At 36.6% G+C, this 25,391-nt stretch overlaps 1 protein-coding gene across 1 annotated transcript in view; it reads left to right on the plus strand.

Annotated features, from left to right (window-relative positions):
- Positions 1–25,391, plus strand: part of TRPM1 (transient receptor potential cation channel subfamily M member 1) — a 191,495-nt gene that overhangs the window by 83,904 nt on the left and 82,200 nt on the right. The window contains exon 2 of the mRNA XM_044665395.1: positions 22,978–23,057. Coding sequence (XP_044521330.1) covers positions 22,978–23,057 — 80 coding nt within the window. The remainder of the gene's footprint in view (positions 1–22,977; positions 23,058–25,391) is intronic.

The following is a 25,391-nucleotide window of genomic DNA, read 5'->3' on the forward strand; positions in this document are numbered from 1 at the left end:
GAAGGAAAGAAGGAAAGAAGGAAAGAAGGAAAGAAGGAAAGAAAGAAAGAAAGAAAGAAAGAAAGAAAGAAAGAAAGAAAGAAAGAAAGAAAGAAAGAAAGAAAGAAAGAAAGAAAGAAAGAAAGAAAGAAAGAAAGAAAGAAAGAAAGACAACATGCCTCATTTCAAATGCTTCCTAAAACCCTTCAGCTCCAGTTTTAGGAAGAGATAGCACTAGACAAGGCCCCCTGAACCAAAATATCAATCCTACTGTTGGTCATTCCACCATTATAACATCTTCTCTTGGTAAGAGCAGGAAAGGGATAGGAAAATGAAAAAAGCTATGGATTTGGAGTCAGAGGACACTCCATTACAACTTGTGTGACATTAACCTTCCTGAGCCTCATTTGCTTTAACTGTAAAATAAGGAGATTGTAATAGATAACCCTTCTAGTTCTAACAATGATGTTCCTATGACCTTGAAAACTTTTCTTCAAGTTTCCCTCAAATATAAATTACCTCTGACAAGGGATTAGGTCTTGACTCTTTCTCTTTCTCTTCTAATAGATGAGTATTTGGGATAGATAGTATTTGGGAGAGAATGGTGCAGCAAGGGGCACAGAGGCAAAGATGCAGGAAACAGTGTATCACACTGGTCATGAGAGGATATGCAAAGACAAAAAAAATAATAATAATAATCCAGAAACCAAGGAAAACGTTTTAAAAGCCCCAAAGATCACAGTCACTACAGCTTTCTCAATGAATAATTATACCAACCACTTCTGCTATAATATTTATTAGAGGGGACAAAGAATGGGGAAGGATTGGTGTATCTTGGGTATACTATATATATGATAGAGGCACCATGTTATAGTGAAAATCCAGATCGGCCTGAAAACAGAAAGACTTGGGTTCAAATCTGCCTCTGGCACTATGTGACCCTGGATAAGACATTAAATACTATATGTTTCAGGCAACTCCCTAGAACTTATCTACTAAATGATAAAGCACCATGCTCTCTACATTGGTGGAGAAAGTTCTCCTACTGGGAAATCCTCATGTTGTCTAAAATAGCGTATTCTTTGTGTATATGTGCATATTTGTAGATGAAGGTGAAAAATAACTGGAAAGAGTTGAATACAAAAGGGGAAATTGAGTCTGATAATTCATGGTGCATTTTAGGAGCCCAGTTGTTCAGTCTTGGGTCATTATCCCCTTTTGTTATCATTGTTGTGAGTGGAGCTGTTTCCAGGTGTTTGAGCTTGTTAAGGGTCATGGCTTAAGTTGTTCCAGGCCTCCCACAGACTACATCAGCAATAGAGGGAATATGTGATGCTGAAATTTATGGTCAAAGTGATACACTATATGAATTATGCCTACCAAGCTCACACTCAATTTCCCATTATCTGGAAAGGGTCTTTAGCATTAGTACTCATAGTTAATCATAGAGTATAGACTTGAGTTTATTCAATAATGAATTACTGCACACAAAGTTACAAACTATCTTATAATGGTTTTAAATATAAGGAAGTTTGTAATTAACCTTTAGTATAAAGTAATTGGGCACCCTTCATAGTGGATTTTGGATCCAGTCAAATTTAAATGGAAACTCATTTCTTTGCAATGGTTATTTTATATTTGAATTGTTTGCCTTCTAGCTTATAATTGTTTGACTTTGCTCCTTACAGTCTCATTTATTGCTTTGCTATTTGACTGAAAAGTAGACAAAAAGGAAGATCACTCAGACATCTTCAAGGTTGCTCATGCTAAGGGGAATCTTCTTTCTGAATTAAGTAAAAAAAAAAACAAGTCAAACTGTCTATATGAATTTCCTTTTCCTGGTATTATATTATTTGAGATTATTCTTATTGTTCTGTTGATAAATTTAACAAAGACTGTCTTGTGAGATTATTCTGTTGTTATTGTTTTGTCCTCGATGTTAAGAGTTAGGAAAATGGAACCCAATGTTCTTTAGGAATAGAAAGTCCCAAACTCTCCTAGGTTAATGTGTCCTAAAAGTTAACTGAATGTGAAACCTTATTTTATTTTGTCCAACTGACCCAAGCAGTAGCAGACACAACGATAGTATTCTATATTATACTAAGCTTGCTGGTGAGTCAATACCTATCAAATAATTCCTTTTTCAGCTTAAAAATTAGACATAGCAAGTGATAAATGTTTTGCCACCTGAGTTAATTGATATTAGGGGGCCTACAGTAAGAGTTCCAGGAAATTGATCATTCTGTTATACATATGCATAGCATAAGGACCATTTTCCCCAGCTTGCCATAGTGAGGAGTGAATGAAAAGAAATTCAGTTGTTTTTACTTGCTATCTGAGTAGAAGGAAGAAATTTGTAATGCCAGTGATAATTTTTAATAAGAAACAGCCTGCCAAATTATATGAACAAAATTTATCTTTAGCAGGGGTTCTGAACTTAGAGTTCATGAATATTTTAGAATATATGTTTTGATAACTGTATTTCAATGTAATTGGTTTACTTTGTGAAACTATATATTTTATTTTATGCATTTAAAAACATTTTGAGGGCTCATAAGCTTCACCAGACTGCCAAAAAAAGGTTAAGAAACCTTGCTCTCTAGTGTACTTTGCTTTGCAGATGCCTAGAGCCCTCTAATTGATTCCTGGTTGCCCATGCGTCTTCACTCTGATTCCTTTCCTGGACCTGCCATTCCCAGAAATGATCTATGCAGATCAATGTTTCCCAATTGATCTATAACAAATTCTACCAATCTGTAAAATGCTTGTTCCTACAGGCCTAGTCTTCTTAAAATGTTTAAATTTAAATTAATGCCTTTATCTCTATTTTAGCTGACTTCTTATTTACTGTTCCTTATACCTCCTTTTTACTCCTTTCTGATTCTTAGTCTTCAATACCAAATCCTAAACTAAACTTTCAAGACCCTAATTGTAGAAAGCTCTGCCTTAGAAAATTTAGGTATTTATTCATCTGCCATACTATGCTTTGATGAAATTCTTTCTATACATTTATCTGGGGGAAAGATGGACTAATCATACCAAAGGCTAACTGATGAATGTCCAGAGTGCTAAATTTGTATCCTTACCATGTCAAGAGAAAGCAAGGAACATTAAGTAGACCCCTTCTATGGAACTTATGGAAGGACATAGACAAGAGTGGCATGTGATAAAAACTGATATAATTTTGTCATTGGAAATGACACTTCAAAAGAGGGATTATCTTCTGCTCTGCCCAAAGCCATAACTCCAGTGTTGCAATTTTAGGTGTGATTAAAGATTTGGAGGAGAAATTTTGGGCAAGTAGTCTTTCCATAGCTTTCAAATCACATTAGGTGACTAAGAGCATCACCTTCAAATTTTCCTTAAAACATCAAGTTAAACACCACTTATATATTTAATCCAATTTTTAAAAAAGTCCAATACATGCTTGCCAAAAAAGCTGATAATATTATACTGATACAAACTACTTCTTCCAATCTGGTTTGTATAAAACGCGAGTGAGGTCTATTACTGCATCAAGTTTCACAGTGAGTTTCCCCAAAAAGCAGTAGAAATAGCTTCCCTGCTGGCCATAACCTATGCCAGAGAAGCCTATGCTAGCTGCCTCTACTGCTAATGCTACAAGATAAGATAGTAATTATCCCTTCTGCTCAATGGCCTGTCTATATGGCTGCCTAGAATCTCTTAGACTACATCTGTAGGGTTTTCAATGTAAAGCCCATTAAGGAAAGTGGTAAAGGGAGGGTACTGATGGACTGAAATGAGACATATGGGACTAGAAATGAAGAGGGTGGAGCACCCCAAAAACTGGGAGGGAGGCAATAGATAATGTGGAAGCCATGGTGCCAAAGACAAATTTAACTGGTATCCCAATTTTGCCTGGGACTGATCCTAGTCATGCTAATCTTGAACTAGCTGGTACTTGGCTCCTGCCTGACTTGAAAGTTGTTCAGTCATTCAGACTACTGGAAAATCAATTCATAGAACCTGAACAGCTTAATAGAGAGCTTTTTAAAATGAGTTTTGGCAACCAGCTTTCCCCAACTGTGCCATTTGGAGAAGGTACGAAGAATTGCTGGAGGGATGGTATAAGGGGTTACAGAAAAGCACCAGAGCTACCTGCCAATGGAAGCACTTTCAAGAGAAGAGGGAGAGCAAAGTTTTATCTATTGGTTAGATTCCATGGAATTTTTGAAAAAGCCTTCCTTTAGAAAACAAATAGGAAAAGAATAATCCTGTTCAATGTGATCTATTTAGGGAGAATATTCTAATATGCCATACTGTATATATAATAGAAGTGGCATTTGATTAAATGTATGATGAGTTAAATGGATAACATGATACAAGATGGCCCCAGATATTCATATCAATAGAAATTTTCATAGAATTTAGAATTGAAAGAGATCTAAGAGAATCTGGAGCTGAACTCCCTCACTTTATGGATGAGAAAAAGTTTAGTGATTTGTCCAAGAATATATGAGTAATAACTAAAAAAAAGTATGACTCAAATTCAGGTTTTCTGATTCTAAAATCAGTACAATTTCCTCTGTACCACATTTATATTTTAAATAATATAGAGAAGCTTCACTCTTTTAGTTTTGTTTACCTTAAATACAATAAGAGCATGGTGTCACTAAATGTTAAAAATTACATTGATCAGTCAAGGGCAAAAAGTGGTGACGTAGAAAATTGTTTGTTTGTTTTTTTGAGACCTTCCATTCTCTTGCGTTGTCATCTCTATCCCTTGCAGTCAATGCTCCAACTGCCTAAGATACCACCACCATTTCCAGTACTTCTAGGCCTACCCTTTAGGAATACCTAGTGTTTCATACACCCTCTAGCAACACAAAGTTAAAAAAAAACCAACCAATATTTTGTCCCATTCCTTTAGGGACTAGCTAGAAAACTGATTTACCTGATGTCCTGATAAGTGTATAGGTGTTAATGGCTGTTATAGCTGTCCAGTTTTCACTGGCATTTAATAGCCATATCAGTGCCAAAAGAAAGACTATATGTCGTAATAGAAAGGTATAGAGATTAAAATTAATATACAAGAACTAAGTATTATATTTTTTAAAGTTTATTAATAATAACTAAAGTAAAAAAAAACCTGCCTAAACCACCCAGCCCAGTTGCCAGAGAAGAAGAAAAAGAGGGAGGATTTACAGCAAGCATTATACAAATATGACCATGCAATGTGGTGGAGAGATTAAAAGGAATTTTGGGAAATACTAAGGGACTTCTGGGGGATGAAGTCCAAGGGTTCAAAATCTCCATTTATACAAAGAGCACTGGTGTGAAGTGAGAATCCTTGGCTTTGATTCTCACCCCTTTTACTTATTAGTTGTATGATCTTGGACCAAGTGCTTAATCTCTCTAACCCTCATTTTCATGATCTAATTTTAGACCAGAACTGTTCTTTCATTGCTGTATGGAATTCACAGTAAGGAAACTCCCTCTATCAATGTAAATTGCTCACTTTCACTTAAATATGTCATTGTCAAGAGCCTCTAAGGGACATTGAGAGGTTAAGAGACTTTCCCAGGATCACTCAATAGTAGATGTCAGTGGAAAGACTGTAAACTATGGTAACTGTTGGACTCATTTCATAGGATTATTGGGAGGATTGAATGACAATCTATAGGAAGAGATAAGCTATAAAGTGCCATAGAAATATGTTATTGTTTTGAAAAGAATCAGCCTTAATAGAAGGCATTTGATTGGCTACTGCAGTCAGTGGGACTACCCTCATATTATTCCACTTATGCTAAACCAGTACCAGTTTCAGGCTCTGCTCAATACTACCAGTACCTCTTATAGTTTTGGACTGTTCCCACTCCCCCATCCCCTGCTCCCACCTAATTCATCACTCTCTTGTCATGGCCATACAACAAAAGTACAAGGTTTAGGAAGAGAGACATAAAATACCTTTTAACAATAAGAAATGAGGATATCAGCAAATTTTTGTTTAAGAGAAATTAAAAAATACATCTTCTTCCTTGTTTGTCCTCTATAATGCTGGCCTTACAGAAATGTCACAAGAGTATAATTAGGCACCTGGGTTGTAACTAAAAATGGCCAAGGTAATTCAAATTGCATTATTGCAGTAATGACTTTTCCTCTTTTGGAGGGGGGGCAGTTTCAGTTCTATTCAACAAACATAAATTTCTTCTAAGGCAGCATCTACTTGCAAAGTCGTGTGCTAGGTATTGAAGGAAAAACAAAGATAGATGATAGGACATTACAAATTTATGCCTTCTAGGAGCTTACAACGGAGAAGGGCAAATAGGACATATACAAATCCAACAGTATGAATAAAAATATGAGAACTCAGCTATTTTTAAAGAGTTCACTATGTAAAAGACAGGTTGCATAGGTTGTTAGCTGTTCAATTTATTTTTATACAAGTATTTTTATAGTCCTTACTATGTGCCAAGCATGGTGCTAAGCACCAGAAATACAAATAAAAGCAGAAAGATAGTCCAGTCCTCAAGGAACTTACATTCCAATGCAAGAAGACATAAAAGGAGTGATGGAAAGTGAAGTGATAGAAGGGTAAGGGTGAGAATGTAAGAAAGGTGTCCCTAGGAGACTTCATAGATAAAAATCAGTGGAGTAGCCTGGAAAGGAATAAGACATGACTGTCATGGATGTCACCCTGAAATGGAGATTCTGAGAAAAGCCATCCAATCAAAGAGAAAGGCTACTGAGACAGAGAGTACTTCCATTGTGTGCATTCCAAGGCCACAGGGGGCTTCTTGGATGAAGAGGTTTGTGGGCATGGTAAAAACCTGCTCTACATGCTCTGGAAAGCATCCTGGAGAGATGGGAAAAGATAAAAAGATGTTTAAGCTGTTAGTGACAGAACCCGGATTCAAACTTAGGTAGAGGGATGTCAGATTGAGCACTCTTTCCAGTGTTGTGGAGGTAGAGTTGGCACCTAATTGGATATGAGATGCAAGGGGAAAGCAAAGATGAGGATGACTCTGAAGATGTGGTAAAAAGCACTATGAGATCTTTGAAGAAGTCTGAATAGAATATTCAGCTGAATAGATCATGAAAGTTTATAAAGACGGGGTTCTGAAAGACAATATGGGATGGACAATGGGTGAAGATGAAGGTATTTCAGATACAGGGAATAGCATGAATAAAAACAAAACCAGGAAAGCCCCACACATATTGAGAATGGAGAATAGTCCAATTTAACCAGAGCATATGAGACAAGGCTAGAAAGCTAGGATGGAATTATTATAAAGAGTTTTGAGTGCCAATCTATGAGTTAGAACTTTATTTGGTAAGCAATAAGGTCTCAGAATAATATCATGATAAATAGACCGTTAATCTATTCTGGTACATTCATTTTAATAGACAAAGAAGATGATGGCCAGACATGTAAAGTGATTTGATATCTGCCAAAAGCAAATCCAGGATCGAAATTCAGGTCTCTTGACTGCTGCTTTTTTTCCAGGACATCATATCTATTGAACGTTTTTCTGAGTAGTAGGGAGAGGAATGTAACTAGAGCTGCGTTAAGAAGATTAATCTGGAAGTGATCTATAGAATGGATTGGGGTGGGTATAGACTAGAAGATCCATTTGCAGGCTATTATAATAGTCTGGGGAGAAGTAAAGAGGGTTTGAACTGGATTTGTGGCAATAGAAATGTAGAGAAGAGGAGCAATTTGATATTATGGAGAATCTATAGGACTCAGCAACTGGATGTGAGAAGTGAGAGAGAGGGAGGAATTAAAAGCTGATTCTAAGGTTTCAGACCTCAGGATAACTGGGTACTAGGAAAATAGGGCTACCTTTAACAAAAATAGAAAAGTAAGAAGGAAAGACAGTTTCTAGGGAAAAGATAATGAGTTCTGTTTGAAATATGTTGATTTTGAGGGCACCTGTGGGACATTGAGTTTGCGTTTTTTCTTTTGAGAATTAACTTTGTTAGTTTGTGTTCATTCAGAGCAAATTTTGCTATTATTCTAGCGGGGAAGAGAGGAGCAGGCCTCTTGGGCCAGCATGCCTAGCATGTCTACCACCTCCACAAATATTATAGTAAAGTTATAATGACACTGGCGGCTACCATGGCTGTAAATCACCGTAGGCCATCCTGGCTTCTATATATACTTTCCTTTATTGGATTTCAAATCAGTAGGCATTGATTTTCTGCCCCAGACTGGAGATTATACCTTTGGCCAGCAGCATTCCCTTTGGGTCCCATTTTGCAACTTCTTGTCTTTTTTATACTATAAAATTATAGCTTCCCTGACAATCCCAGTAAAGGAGGCTAGTTCGAACTCAGCCACTCAAAGACAATCACAGCCTCTAGTTTGTGGGCTTCCTTCTTGACAATAAAATGTTCCTTACACTTATTCTACCTGTCTGAGTAACCTGTCTCTTATTTGGATAGGGTAGGTAGCATTCAGGACCATAGTTTTTCTTTTTAGCCATATGTGAACATGGGATGGGGAGAGCTAAGAAGTGTGTTAGAGAAGATATTGATTAAAATATTTGTCTTTTCCAGCAAGAACAAGGAACCTCTGGAGTATGGAAGAGAACATGCCCCCATCCCCCTTTAAATGTGATTTTTTTAAAAACCTAGAACTAGAACCAACCGAAATTCTCCCTTCGCCCCTGAACGGGTAAAAAAATTACTACACTCATTTACCTTACCTTTTGTGTCCCTCTCCCAAACTAATGAGGCCATTCCTAAACTGAGAGGGCAAGATGTTCTGGACTTTCCCTCAATATTCAGTGAGGGGAACTAAGGATAATAAATCCAACATTCATAGAACATTTTATACTTTCTGAAAACATTCACTAACATTATTCATTTGATTTTCACTATAACCCTTTGAGGCAGGAACAGAGATTGTCATGCCCATTGAATAGAGAGAAAAATTGAGTCACAAGGAGAGAAGGTTATTTGCCAGAGGTCACACATAGGACAGTAAAACTTGGGAACTTAACTTGTGTTTCTTGGATCTTTGTGCAATGCTCAGGAGTTTGATTCAGGGATCTTGCTAATGGCAGCATACCAGACTCTAATGGAAATTACTTTGACAGTCTACCCAAAGCCAGGACTGTGCATGCCAACCTGGATCTTCCTAATTAATTATCTTGGTTGTTTTGATGTAGTCCTGGTGTTTTCCTCTTAATTGGCAATTTGCACTTGCTCAACGATAACCTGTAATCACTTTGCATTCTACCACAAAGGTCATCAACTCTATGAGCTATTGTAAGGTTAGCCTAGCATTTATTTCCCTACCTGTGAAAAGAGTTTCAGGGTATTCCATCTCCATTACTATTAAAATTATACTTATCTTGAACAATTTTACTGGCCCATTAAGAATAAGAACTCCCAATCCCAGATTGATTCATGTCTATCTTTCAATATACACAAGTAAAGAGAAAAGGGTTTTGATAAAATATATCTGTGTTTAGGCTTATTTTGAAATGCCATTGAAAAACAGAAGAAAATGTTCCTGGGGCACTGGAAGAAATAAATCTGAAATGAAGCCACTGAGGCATGTAATCATTTCAAGGTTATGTAATATGAGAGGCAAAGTTTATCTAGATACTCATTTGCCTGGATGACATAAAGAATGAAGGGGAAGCATAACGCTATTTGCTTATAAGTCAGTCTACAATAATGCTTTCTTGAAAATATTTTGGTGATGGTGTTGAATTCAACTCAACAAACATTTATTTAGGACTGATTTTGTGTTTAAGGCCCTATTCTAGGTACTGAGGGATGTATACAATGATTTTAAAAAGACATAATCCTACTCTTGAGGAGTTTATACCCTAGTATGGAAGACAGGACACAAAAATGGGTAACTGCGATACTCAGTATTATATAATAACTTTGTAGGTGTATTGCAAAACAAAGTGATAATTGATATCTGAGTGGAAAACTATTAAAGCCTGAGGGGGTTAGGAAATATTTCCTAGGTAAGATAGTGCCAGGGCTAGGCTCTGGAATTCAACTAGGAACCAGCAAGTAAAGAAGGAGAAAGATCGAAAATTTTAAGCATAGGGTCTATCATAAGCAAAGGAATTGAAGCAATATAAAATAGAATAAGTTCGGGAAGGGCAAAGAGAAGTCTATGTTCAATACAGCACAGTGTGTATTTCTTTATAATACATGCTTTAAAAGTCGACAGTAATTTTCCTTATAGATAAATCTATTTTCATAACAGATTTAATTCAATTAAACAATTCAGGAAGCCTAGGCTCCCTTCATCAGCAAGGCCCCAGAAAGCTACCACCAATTTAGGCATCTATTTAAAACCACGACTCATTAGCCTCCTTTTATGTTTCTTCTTTCCTAGAACAAAGCATAAGACATTAATTCAATGCAAAAAGTACCCTCCATAAATAATTGCATCTAAGGTATAACAAAGATTACACATAGAATTTTGTTGCATGGTAGTTTCAGTTGTATACAACTCTTCATGACTCCATTTGGGATTTTCTTGGCAAAGATACTAGAGCAGTTAGCCATTTCCATCTCTAGCTCATTTTATAAAGGAAGAAACTGAGGCAACAGGGTTAAGTAACTCGCCCAGGGTCACACAGCTAGTAAATGTCTGAAGCCACACTTGAATTCAGGTCTTCCTGACTCCAAATGTGGTGGTCTATCCTCTACACTACCTACCTGCCCCAAACATGGAATAATTTGTTTGCATAGGCAGTATGAAAGCTCCCAAAACAGGTAAGTGATGAATGAGTCAGGTCATGGACAAAAATTTTTTAAAAGCAGGAAAAATCTACCAATCATTCCTACATTATCTTTCCTATAACCCCTCCTACTTCCCAATATCTGAGGAGCCTATACCCCAATGTTGCTACAGATAGCTGAGGGCTTTCCATTCTGGCATAGAAGCCTGGCCTACCTTTCCCAGATAGTATGCCATGCACCAGATCTTTTCTGACTCCAACATTACAAAGTAAGCTATTTATCCTACATCTCATTTCTTCAGGGCCCTGGCTAATGACGTACATGATGTTTGTCAGATTGTATTTAATCTTAAGCTATCATGGCTAGAAGGGAACTTGGAGGCCATCTAGTCCAACCTTCTCAAATTACAAAGAGGAAACTGAAGCCCAGGGAGGGGAAATTACCAACTGCCTTGTCTCACAAAGTCAGACAACTAAGTGGGGACAAAACCCAAAACAAGTAGAAACCAATCCATTTTTTCCCTGCTTTTTTCTATTACACTACATTGAAAGTATTAGGTGCTAAGGGAACTAGGTGGTTTTTTTTTTTTATTATCATTATTAGATTCTTGATAGCTTTAAGCTCAGAGCTTGTACAATTGAAAGTAGTTTTACTAGTTTGGAAGTATATGCTGTCTCAATTAAGTCACTGGCATAGTTCCATAGTTTCTGAATTAAAATAAATATATCAACAATATCCTGCTATTCACTGGAATCTCTAAGATGCTCTGTTTGAATTGATAAATACACTTAGAGAAAAGAAATTAAAGTCCATTTTAAGGTTAATGGGCCTTTTAAAAAAGTTATACTACATTGGCCCCTTTTGCTTTATCTTGCATCAAAATGGGCACTTCTATTATTTTTTTGAAACTTCCATTATTCTTAATACTTAAGATATAGAGTAGAAGAGATTCAGAAGCTATGCAATGTCAAATGTTATGTTAACTTTTGTACTGAAATACTTCTCATGGAATTAGCAGTCTCCAGAAAAGCCACTTTTTTCCTCAGGCCTCTGCTCTTTAATAAAGATAATTTAAATCAAAGAATACTAGTACAAGAAGGGCCCTTGAAGGATAGCTAGTCTATCTTCTGAGTTTTATAGATGAGGATATAGTAGCACTGAAAGGTAGCCAGTTCTTCTAACTCCAACTGCAAGAGTCTTTCAACTATATCTCACCAGATATTTAGGGTGGGGACATCGGGGCTTTTCCAGGACCACATTTGGGATCCTTTTGTAGAAACACCCAAACAATACTTGATTACCAAGAATAATTAAAGTTGGAAGGTCATAGAAATTCCTTGGCCCTACCTCACACTCCTCTCTAACTATAGTAGCCTATAGAGGTCCCTCCCAAGATCTCTCCTTCTCCCCTCATTACCCTAGGTCTTCTGTCTGTGGTGCCCTCTTCACAATCCTCACAAATCTTTAAAAGTTACTTGCGTGCAGATATTAGTACTCCTTACTCCAAATGCAAAAATTGCCAGTTGCAGCTCTATGTCACACTACCACTGATAAAGTAATTGATAATAATGACAAAGCATTTTCTTCCCTAACAATATTTGCCTTTCATCAGGGGTCTTAAGTGTTTCAATTTATAGAAATGGTGAATAGGAAGATTTTGGAATTCAGGAAAAACCAAAAGGAGAAGCATTTAAGAGCAGAGGAGACTTTCAATGTCCCTTTAAACTACCTCATGCCTATTCATAAGGCTGGTCTTGCTCCTAAACACCAAGGTATACTAAGATTTAATCCAAACCCTGAAATCAGCAAAATGGAGCCAGAAATCACCAGATAGAATAAGGTTGCCAGCAAGCCCTGCTTTCAGTTAGATAAGAAAAATCCTTCCTCTGTGAGCCATCAACATTTCTAGTCCCAAATGGAACCTGGCATGGTTTTCAGCTTGATTTTACAGCTAAGGGAAAAGGCAGTTCATTTTTCATTTACATCAAATCCAATTTCTCCTTTCCAGTGAGCCAGGAGGGGAGAGAGCAGCAAACAGCTTTTCTCACCTCAGCTGCATATATTCTAGGTCCCAGGAACCAGTGTTCCTTGAAAACAAACTTCTTTTCCCCAGATCTAGACTTTATAGTTTTATAGTTGTCAAAGTAGGAAGCAGCCTTCATGATATGTTGGGGGATTGGGGGGGCAGGGAGGGAGAAAAGGGCCTCCCTATCCCAAATCATTTTCCCAAAGTAATGAAAATGCTTAATTTTAGCAAATGAGTCCACTGGTTGTCATCTGATTTAATAGTCATATAACAAACAATTATTCTATTGTGTGTAGGGCACTATGTTAGATATTATGCCTCCATACAGCTTATAGTCTAGTTACTAGACTCTAGTAGATATTGATGGCATCTTTATGACCACGATGATACTCAAGTGTCTGAAAGATGAAAATTATTTGCATATTAAAAGTTACTGATGCCATTCCAAATATTTGGCTTTCTCCTTGAAAGGAAGAGTACAGTATCCTGAGGTAAATGGAAGTAAGCTAGGTCAGTCTTCTTGATGGGGAAAAGAGTTAGATCTAGATTATGGGATACCATCTGAGCAGAGCAAACCACTGGACCTTGTGCACCCTGGAAAATAGCATTAAAAGGCTAGTTACAATTTGGGACTCTGCCTAAGGGCACACCCTATGATCCTGTAATATCACTACTGGTATTTCTGTATCCCCAAAAGATAATTAAAAAGAGCTACTCATTTAAAAATAATTATAGGGGCAGCTGGGTAGCTCAGTGTATTGAGAACCAGACCTAGAGACAGGAGTCCTAGGTTCAAATCTGACCTCAGACACTTCTCAGCTGTGTGACCCTGGGCAAGTCACTTGACCCCCATTGCTTACCCTTACCACTCTTCTGCCTTGGAGCCAATACACAGTATTGACTCCAAGATGGAAGGTAAGGGTTTTTTTGAAAAATAAAAATAATTCTAATTATAACAGCTCTTTTTGTAGTGGCAAAAAATTGGAAATTGAGGGGATGTCCATCAATTGTGGAATGGCTAAACAAATTGTGGTACATGTTGGTGATGGAATACTATTGTGCTATATGAAATGATAAACAAGATGATTCAGCAAAAGTTGGAAAGATTGGCAGGAATGGATGAAGAGCAAAAGAAGCAAAATTGGGAGAACATTATACAAAGTAACAGCAATATTGTACAATGATCAACTATGAAAACTTGGCTATTCTCAGCAATGCAGTGATCTGGGACAATCCTGAAAAACTTATGATGGAGAGTGCTATCCACCTCCAGAGAAAGAACATTTGGAGCCATCTTTCACATCAGTGTATTTATGATTTTATTTTGGGTTTTGGGTTATATATGAGTGTGCTCTTACAACAATGACCGATATGGAAATGTGTTTTGCATGGCAATAAAAATAAAAATTTTTTAAAATTCTAGTTACCTTGGGTGGAGAGGATGAAGAGAGCAATCATTTATTAAATGCCAACTATCTGCCAGACACTTCAAAAATATCACTTTGATCCTCAAGACAACAGATAACAACTCTCTGTACCTTAGTTTCCTCTTCTGTAAAATTAGATTGTTTTCTATTCGTGCTTCTAAATAGCCATTAAAATCCCTTCTAGGTTTAACTTATATGATCCTCTGGCTAGGAAAAAGAGAACCCCATAGTCAACTAAGAATATGGAGAGGAGAGTTGGGAAAGCATAAAATGCCATATGTGTATGGACCTCACATTTTTACTGATGGACAATTTTGTCTCTCCTGAGGATTAAGCTTTTGTGGCTATATAGATTGCATATTGCCTTCCTTAGAAATCCAACAGAAGGCTGTGCTGTCCATCTATGCTATCATAGCAGTTCTATGGTTTTTCTTTGGACAAACATTGGACATAGAACAGAGGGGGACTGGAGTCTAGACTTGGTTGTGTTGTCAATCACCCAATCATTATTCTTCAGTACAATGGCTGTGCTGAAAATTAGCCATTTAAAAGCCACCTAAAGCTTAAAAGCCATTCTGAGTAATGGAAATAGTAGCATTAGGCATGAGAAAATAAAGAATTGTTCTTGGCATATATATATATATGCCTTATAAGTATGAATATACTATATTATATATGAAACACACATACAAACTCTCCAGTCCACTCATAACAGAATCATTAAGTAAAAGAACAAATGATTTCTTTGAGCTAAATTGATTTAGGAAAGCATTCTCCTTAGGCATTTCCTTGAGATGATCTGCTTTGATTCTAGCATATTACTGAGCTCTTTTAATAAGGAAAGATTCATTTAGAGGTTCCTACACGCCAAGGTTTTCATTTACAATAAAGTAACCCAGCACCACAAATGCCACCTGAGTTATTGCTGACAAAGAAAAGTCTTGGGCTGCAAATGTAGCCTATTGTCATATCTTGAACCTTCTCAATATTCTCTATTCCTCATCAATCCTGCCCTGGTTCCTTCTCAGGTTCAAGGGAAAGTAGAGGAAGCTATTTGACCCAATGATTAGAATTCTTTCCTTCTGATCCTCTCCCCCAATCTGTCCAGCCTTATCTATTACTACTTTTAAAATCATAGACTATAAGAGCCAGAAAGTGATTTGAAGATCATTTGGTCAATATCATCATTTTACAGATGAGCAAAATGAATCCTGGAGATGTCAAGTCATTTGCCAGAGCACACAACAGCCAGTTAATGACAGGGGCAGGACTAGAAACAACCCAGATCTCTTAAAGTCTGGGATTCTTTCTTCAATACAATAAGATTCATAAATCAGGATTTGGAAGACAGCATATAGGGGTAGATCTTTAAGGCAAATTCTTCCTATTTAAGTACACCATGGTTTAAGAAGCAGCTAAACTCTCTGATCCAACTAACGTGCTTCTCTCCTGCCATCTGCACAGATTACTTGTATCCGCAGTGCCTGGCATAGTGCCTGGTGCACAGAAAGCATTTAAATACAATTGATTGATGATTAAAGTGTTAAAAGGAGCTAGATTTGTAGTCAGAGAACCTGCATTCAAATCCTGACTCTTACTACTTAACTACCTATGTGAGTCAATCATTTCATCTCTCTGGGCCTTAGTTTTTCCCTTTGTAAAAAGAGAGGGATGGACTATATAGCCTCTAAGTTCTGAAGATAAAGCTTTGATCCTATAATGTTCTATGTCTCTAGGATTCCCAAGTATTCCATAACTTAAGAAGCAGCCAAATTCTCTGCTCCAACCACCCCTACTTTTTCATATTACGCTGTTTTTGAATCCCAGTTCTTTGATGCCCTGCTTTCTGTTTCTCTGACACTCTTCAAATCCTACTTGTATTTTAAAGCTCACTTCAGTCAGTCTCCATCTCTTTCATGAAGCTTTTCCAACTATTCTAGCCCACACTGATCTCCTTCTTCTCCGCTTTCCAATAACTCTGATAGTCAGAATCACATAATTCAATCCTTGATTATAGACCATCTTTTCCTGGTCTCTAATGTTTAATTGTGAGGTTCCACTCATACTACTAGCTCCTGGAAGTAGGGGGTATCATGCTCTACACAGTGCCACTTACAATAAATTAGTGCAATTGGCTAAAATACTTCAGAAGAAATTTTTGTAATTTTCTAACAAAAAACAAAATGTGATGCATGTTTTCCCATGAATCTCCAAAGACCTTACTCATTTTCACATGCTTTTCAAGTGTATACTTTCCCTGCAAGGACAGGGTTTGTGAAATGTATCTGGGTCTGACCTGCCTTCAGGCCATTGTTGTTTTGGAATTTACATTAACAATTCATAAGGAGCCATGGGTTGTATTAGCTCAAAGATTCCATGGCTCTTTGTCTGGCCTAGCTTTGGCATTCTTCCACTTTGGCGATGAAGGGGGCTGGGGAGAGGTGAGTCTGCTCAAGAAGTTACTGTCCCCTAGGAGTCAGCCCTTTCCACACAACCCACAATAGATAGCCCAGTGCAGTGAAGCAGTTTTCCCAGAACTGTGAGGCCTACACCATTTCAGCCCATTCAGTAGCCATCTACCAGCACCATTGTCTATGACCTGTCCATCAAGAGGACTGGGCAACCAGCTGCTGTTAGTGGGCAAAAAGCAGCCTGCAAATGATTGCTAATAAGCCATGTGTGGGCTCCTGGCCTTTGGACTTATAATTCATTTTTACCAAAAATCACTTGCCCTGGGTAAGTAATGATTTTTACCAAGTGAATAGAATAGAGTACTGTTTTTATTCTTCTTTCTGCCTATAAGCACCAGGTAAAAGGTAATAGGGTGGGAGAGAGAAGGGGTTTCAAGTAGGAAAATAACTGATGGGCTGGCAGATAGATGTCTGTGCATATATGCAAGGCCACCATAGCAGACGTTTCAATGGTATGTTTTACTGAAAGCTAGATAGGTTCCAGCTTTGTTCCATCCAAACTTATTATTAAAATTATGATTATGAATAGCTGGCATTGATGGAGTACTTTAGCAGGGCTTTACATAATTATCTGTTTCCTATGTATTTTTGTCTTGCTAATCAAACAAAAAGTATTTATGATGGTATAGGAATTCTATTTCCTAATAAAATTATATTTTATTAAATAAAATTACAAACTCCATGAAGGCAGGAATCGTGGCTTACACTTCTTTTAACTATCCCATAGTGATTAACAATACTCAGATTGAATAGTTCATAGATTTTAAACCTGGAAAAGATGTTGGAGACTATTCATTCTAACCCCATTAATTTACAGATGAAGAAACTTAATCTCAAAGATGTTAAGGCATTTGCCCAAAGTAATACATATAATAAGTAGCTGATCCAGAATTCAAATCCAGGTTTTTTTGTATTTCAGATGTAGCATTCTTTAGTGCCATAAACACAGCAGAAACTCTCAATCTTTACTTCCTAAATTGAAATAAGACTAGACATTTAATAGCTAAATAAACTTTTTAACCTTACAATGTAGGATAGAGATAAAGCTTGCTTTGCAGACTTTGTAAGTCACAACCAAAAGGTTTATTGTTGTTTGTTTGTTTAGAGAAAAGGAACTTCTTAGAGTATAAGGTATAAAAGTAGATACAAATGTCTCATTTATCCCAGCTTTCCTAGATACAATACCAGGCAAAGACACAAGGTGGCACAGTATTGCCAATGTTCCATCCAGCAACTTTTTCTGCTTTATCATTTAAAAAAGAGATTTGACTACAAAGTTTCTTTTCGACTGTGTAAAAAGTTAAGTTTGTCACAAGTGGGGAGCAATGAGTGATTGGCGGTTAGACCTGGAGTTAGACGTTGTTCAGTTGTTTTTTTAAGTCTGTCTCTTTGTGACCACATTTGGGGTTTTCTTGGCAAAGATACTGGAGTGGTTTGCCATTTCCTTCTCCAGTTCATTTTACACATGAGGAACCTCTGAGGCAAATAAGGTTAAGTGATTTGCCCCAGTTCACATGGCTAGTAAGTGTCTGAGGCCAGATTTGAACTCAGGAAGATCAGTCTTCCTGACTCTAGGCCCAGTACCCTAAGTCGTTAATACTGTAGGTTCTTGAAATTTACATTTAGAAACATAGAGATCATTGAGTTCTGGTGTTCCTAACTTATTTCGGATTACAGAACCCTTTGGCAATATGGTGAAACTTATGTACTTCTCAGAATAACATTTTATATAATGGAAGGAAATGATACATTTCAGACAGATGCTAGTGAAAATAGACAATTTTCCCCATGCAAGTCCAAAAACCCTTCCCACCTCTATGAAATCTATCCATAGGGTCTGCTGATCCCAAATAAAGATGCTCCTACTCTAGTCCAATCCCATGATCATATAAATAAAAAAAAAACAGCCTCAGAGAGAAGTGAAAGGGGCTGTAATTCGATTCAATCTTTATTAAATTTCCATCTTTAAAGACATTAATATTAGATGTTAAATTGACCTAAGTTCATAGGGAAGGTAACAGAACCAGGATTTGAAATTATATTCCTATTATCATAGGATAGTAGATCTAGAGTTAAAAAAGCTATAATGATGGTAATAATAATAATAAATAGCATATATAAGTAAAAGAAGTAGCTTTGAGATTTGCAAAGTATTTCATTTGGTCTTTACAAACAACTCTGATAGATAGATACTATGATTTCCCCCATTTTACAGATGGGAAATCTGGGTTTGAAAGTGGTTAAGTGACATGCTAAGGGTCAGATAGCTAGTAAGTGTATGAATTAAGATTTAGCCTTAGCTCTTATCTCCACATCCAAGATGTTATCTACTATACCACCTAGCTGCCAGTTTCAGGTGTCAGTGGTCATTTAGTCCAACTCCCTCTTTATAGATGAGAAAACTGAAACCAAGAGAAGTTATATGACTTATCCAGGGTCACAGGGTTAAGTGAGATGTCTAGATTCAATCTTCTAACTCTAAATCTAGGACCCTTTACTGTGATACAGTGTTCTCTCTTGATCTATTTAATGCATGGATAGACAAGGGCAAAAAGATTATTGTCTATCCAAATATTTTAAATTTATATCACCTGTCAGAAATTCTCTGAATGCAAATCCAGTGTTCTTTATGCTATCTTTACTGAATAAAAATTAATTGATTCTATAGCAGGGATCAATCTAATTCATTAGCTACAGAGTCATTCTGAAAAAAATGGGATGAATGTAGGATAATTCTCTTTGGATGGATGTCAGGAAACCAGGAAATGTCTGAATAGCACAAGAAGACAGGTGTGCACAGGACAATGCAGTGAGGGTGCCCAAACAATCAAGGAGGCAACCTAAGGATACTAGATATCTAGGAAAGTAAACAAAAAAAAAAAAAAAAAAAAGGAGGATGTGGCCAACACAAATTTTCCTATTCTACAGGTTAGTCTAGGGCCAGCATTTAATAATAACAACAAGTATTATTATGAGATAATATTTATATAGTACTTACCATGTGCCAGGTACTATGCTAAGTACTTAACAATTATTATCTCATTTAATCCTCATAATAACCTTGGAGGAAGCTGTTATCATTATCTCCACTTAAAAGGAAATAAAACTGAAGCAAACAGAAGTTAAATGATTTGTCCAGGGCCACACAGTCAGTAAGTATGTGAGGACTGGATTTGAACTCAGTTCTTTCTGACTTCAGACCAAGCATCTTTACCCTCAACACCAGCTTGCTTCCAGATTGCAGTGTAGATGGCAAATGGATTGCAGGTATGCCCAAATGTCCCTTTTTTTTTAATGCAGTAGAAATTTATGAACTCATTTTAGAGCCGGACAATTAAGAGCTTCCCAAAGTATTTTTCCTCAGAATTACCTTTTACATAAAGGAGCATAGAAAATATATTCCGATAACCTCCAGCTTCCTTCATCATATTTGACTCATTTTTGGTAGAAGTCCAGTCTCATTAATTATCCCTAGGGACTTCCCATGATGCTTTTCTAGGGTTTGCTGGCATTTTACTATTTGTCACTGATCTCTCTATTGAATAGTCAGCTAACTCAATGACATTCCCCACTTCTCTTTTTCTACTAATACAGCTGGAAAACTGCCCTCCTCTAAAATGTGTCTGGTCCAAGGATTTTTATGCCTTTTCACAAGGTTTGATATTATCTCCCTGAAGAAAAAAAAATCACCACTCTTTCCTACTCCTCTCACCCCCCAAAATAGTTCTACCAACTTGTTGTTGCTATTACACACAGCCAAATTCATAATATTATGAGCTTTTTTTTTTCTTTAAAGCTGGGATATTTTCCCTCCAGACAGTTAATAGTCTATTTAGTTATTTGCCCTCTATTATAATCAAGCTCTGTTTAAGGAGATTAAACAGACAAAGGCAGGGAGCTTCAAAGGCTGACTGGCTATTCTTTGTGTTGATTCCACTGAGCTAGAATGCTCATTTGCCTTTTCATTAGGACTAAAACATAACTAGAGCCATGCATGGAAGCTCTATGGAAGGCCATTACTCCTACTGACTCCCAGGTACCTTCTGAAGAACAATAAATTTGGAATTCTCCTTGTGTTTTTTAATTGGATTGGCACTATTTTGTGATTGAAATAAATATAGTATAGTGCAAAGAGAATTGTTTGAGGATAGGGGAAACATGGGTTCTTATTTTGCTTCTGCAACAGATGAGTTGTATGAATTTGGGTAAGTCGCCCATCTGCAAAATATGGGGCAGGAGGAGAATATTAAGGCCTAGGGCAGTGATGGCAAAACTTTTAGAAATCAAGTGCCCAAACTACAATCCTCACACTGCATGTGAGTCCCACTCTCCCTCCCCCACCTTGCCCCAGACAGGGGAGGGAGGAAGTGCCCCCATGGGGCTGCTGGGCAGAGGTGCAGATCAGGTCAGAAATGTCCTCAGGTATTTGTGTGTGAGTTTGGAGAGGGAGAAGGGAACAGCCCCCTCTGGCACGCTCCTATGAGCCATAGGTTTGCCAACATAGGCCTAGGGTGTTAGATGATCAAGAAAGTTCCTTACAGCTAAGGCAGCATAGAAAAAGACCAGAAAGCTTGGGTTCAAATCTCACCTCTGATATTTTGCCACCCAAATCAGCTTCTCTCTACCACAGTTTCTCCATCTTTAAAATGATTTTGTGATATTTCATCAAAGACCAGCCTTGGGAAGAATGCTAGCTATAGAGGTAAAGGCATCCAGTGAATGCATAATGGGTACAATAATCTCTGTGATTGTGAATAGCTCCCACACTGGAGGCAATAGAACTGACTCAGTATCTGTTTGCAAAGCCAGTGATTTCTTGGTACAGAGAAGGCAGGCACCAAGCCCATCTACCATGATTAATGATGCCTCTGGCTGCTTACAGAATTCTGCAGGCTTTACTGTTAGCTTCCTAATTGAATTTACTGTTCTTTTTGAAAGACAGTTGTTAGAATAATTAAAGCAATAATGTATTACTGTTCTTCTCTGTCTTCTTCCCAGCCAGAGCCAATAAGCTCCAGGTTTCTTTTTTCTTTTTTTTTTTCTTTTTGTTTGCACCATTTTAATTTCCTGTACCTCCTCTAAATATCTCAATGGGAATGTTACAGAATAAGAACCACTGAATGTGAGCCATTCAGGAAGGACCTCAGTGGCCAGCTAGGCCAAAGCTGTTCCCAAAGAAAGATTCTCACTTTAACATAACCAATAAGTGGTGAGCCAGATTTTGTCCCTGATGTGTGGTAGACATTGGGTTAGGAGATACAAAAACAAAAATGAAACAGTCCTTGACCTCAAGTAGTTTATATTCTTATAAGGAAGACTATACATACATATAGAAGTTATTTTTTCTTAAAATTTTCAGGTTTTATTTTAGAATTTATATAATTCTGATTTTATTCATATTCATGAGCCTTCTTATGTGTATGCATATACTTTCCAAATTCTAAAGTTATCATTCCCAAAAGAAATAATTGTCATGGAAACACATGATTTAGAAAATATTAAAAACAAGAAATAGGACAACTAACTCTGTCTTACCCCCATCCTCAAACTCATTTGATATAGTCATAAGACTTTCTCAGATGAGCTATTAATGTGTTTAAAAGGTATTAATATTCTGTTATACCTTTAGTGGAATAAATAACCAATTTCTCTGTGTCTCTGTTTCTTCCTCTTTGTAAAATGACTTGATCTTGAAGATTCTATTATATTAAAAATGTATTTTTCTATTTTATTTTGTTTTTTAATTCATAATAATGTAATTTCTCTTGAAAGGAAAAGAAAAATAAAATTCTAAGTAACACATATGCATAGTCAATCAAGTCAAACTCTCACATTGTTCATGATCAAAAGTGTGAGCCACATTTTTAATATAAATGCAGTATACACCATCACTTCTCTGTCAGGAGGCAAGTAGCATAGTTCACAATTAGTCCTTCTCAAATTCTGTTCAGTCATTGTATTGATTCAAATTCTTAAGCCTTTGAAAATTGTATTTAAAATATTGTTATTGTATAAGTTGCTTTTCTAGTCCTGTCTTTATCCTGCATCAATTCCTACAGCTTTTCCTAGGTTTTCTTGAATCCAACCCTTATGTCCTCTAAAAAGGGATGATGGCGGGGAGTGGGGGGTGGGGTGAGCAGTTGAGTAGCTCAGTGGATTGATAGCCAGGCCTAGAGATGGAAGATCCTAGGTTCAAATCTGACCTTAGATACTTCCTAGCTAAGTGGCCCTGGGCAAGTCACAACCTCCACTGACCAGCCCTTATCACTCTTCTGCCTTAGAACCAATATATAGTATTGATTCTAAGGCGGAAGGTAAGAGTTTTTTTTAAATAGAAATGAATGATGGGTGGTTAATATGCTTTTCTAATTTCTACTTCTTCCTCTTTCAGGGACAAAAAGCTTGGATAGAGAAGACCTTTTCCAAAAGAGAATGCATCTACACAATTGTCAGCAGTAAAGACCCTAACAGGTGAACTAAAAACAGTAATTTTTCCTGGGGGTTTTCAGAAAGGAAGTTCTGGTATAGGTGGAAATGAGTAAGTATGGTGGCCCAGAGCAGAGAAGGTAATCTGAAGCAATCAAGGATACTTAAAAAAAAAAAAAAACCTTGATCAAAAATATCTCCACCAATAAAGTCTACTCACTACAGAGCTTTTCTGGGTTGACAAGATTTTTTAAAATGCAAATATTTCCTTACACTGAATTATTTCCATCTAACACTAAAATCACTTTCCTTTGAACACTTCTTAAAACCAGTGCTCTCAGAGATTTTTCCTAGTAGCAAAAGAATATTAAACAAAGTATGGAGAGCTTTAGGGTAGAGGACACTCCAAGAGGTAAAAACAGCATACTGAAGGAGATTCTGAGGATGGCAGAGACCAATTTCACCTAATTTGTGATTTTGCTTTGGGCTCTGATAGCCCTCAGCTAATACTTGTTTATGCAAATAGCTGATATGGTCTTCTGTACAATTTATGTAGCATTATTTTGATAGTATATTCTATCACATGGAAGATAAGAATTATTTTTAAATTAAAGAATTTAATTCAAGAATTCAACATATCTTTATAGCTACAATTTAATTCTTTTTGAAGGAAATTAACATGTTACTTATAATTGAAGAAAAAGACCAATGATGATAAATAGTCACTTTTAAATACACAAAATCAACTTTGTAAGACTTTGGTCTTATCCACTCAGCTCAAAAGAGGTTGTCTTCAGTTCTGGTCCTCTAACTAAGAGATATAATTTGAGACATATCCTAAGGTTTTTTTCAGTCTTGCATTTTCCACTGATTTGCCCTGGTACCAGAAATTCCTACCATTAAAATCATCCCTTCCAGTTACAGTATTTCCTCCATAAGGTCACTGTGAAAATTCACATCCCTATGAAAGGGGGGAGGACTGATAGGATAATGTATTACTATCCATTAATACATCCCTTTTATTTATCAGATTTATTGCCATAGAGATAATTAGAGAACTGGCTGCCACAGAAATTCAACATGGGAAGTGTGCATTTGAATAGAAGAAGGAATGAGAAAAAGGTGTAAATTACAAGGAGCTTCACAAGGAACATAATCCTCTACCAGAAATCAGGAGTCTCAGATTGCCTAAGATCTATATGGGAAACATGATGGCTGAATCTATCACTACAAGTGATTCTACTTTCCCAATCCAAATTCAGAATATTCCTAGTAGCTGAGAACAATAAGATTCAATTCAACAAATATTTACTAAGCACCTATTATGTACCTGACATAAAATGAGCAAAATATAGAAGGCAACCTTCTGGCACCATTTAGTCTAACAAATAAATTTTCCTTCTTTATCTTGCTGCAAAAATGTATCTTGTGATGCTACCGTGTAAGGCTTAAATATGTTTTATATGGTTTTAGAGTATTATTGAAGAGACTATTACGAAGTCATCCCAGAGAATTTCTTTTGTTCTGTTTCAGTACGTCAGAGATACAATCAAAACATTGATGATATTATATACTGTGATTTATGATTTACACATTTATCCACTGTATGTGATTACATTTTGCTCAGAAAATTTTTTTTCTTCTCAGTTATTATGAAGATGAAGATAATGTCATTTCTTTTGACAAGATCAAATATGGGTTATCACACCTATTTGGATGACTTAACCATAAGTTAATCAGGGAAGGATAGCATTATAGTTAGTTAGATTTATAGAGGATAATGAACCACCAACTTTCATCTAGTTGGCAATCATACCATGAGGAGAAACTAGAATCAGGGAGGTAGGACTCAAGGGAAAATGCATTAAATAGTAGTTGATATAAGAACTCATGTAGTGGAGCATAATGAACAGAATTGATTTAGAGTCTAGAAGACTAGTGTTTAAAGTTTACCTCTAACACCTACCAACTACTTGACCATAGGCTAGTCATTTGACTTCTCTAAGCCTCAGAAAACTCAAGATTTTAAATTATTGATAGTTTATGAATTGCTTAATTAAAAGAAATTCCTATGCTAGGAGTTCTGAAACTAAAAAAGCAAAGAAATCTGGTGCCATTGAACATCAGGATAAATGAGTTCCTGAGAGCACAGAGCCATAACTGAACTTTGTAAAAATGACTCTACTTTAAGAAAAGGCAAATACATGCTATTAAACTTTGTTTAGTAAGGCAGAGAATCACAAAGTAGATTCGAGAAAGTTTTCCATTTTTATTGGTAAAAATTGTAAAGTCTTTGTATTTTCATACATCATTTATCTGGAAAATACAATCATGTGTAATAGCTCATTCCCCAATTATTCCTTAGAGATTAATCCACTC

This window comes from Gracilinanus agilis, chromosome 2 (assembly GCF_016433145.1).
Source record: "Gracilinanus agilis isolate LMUSP501 chromosome 2, AgileGrace, whole genome shotgun sequence".
NCBI classification, from domain to species: Eukaryota; Metazoa; Chordata; class Mammalia; order Didelphimorphia; family Didelphidae; genus Gracilinanus; species Gracilinanus agilis.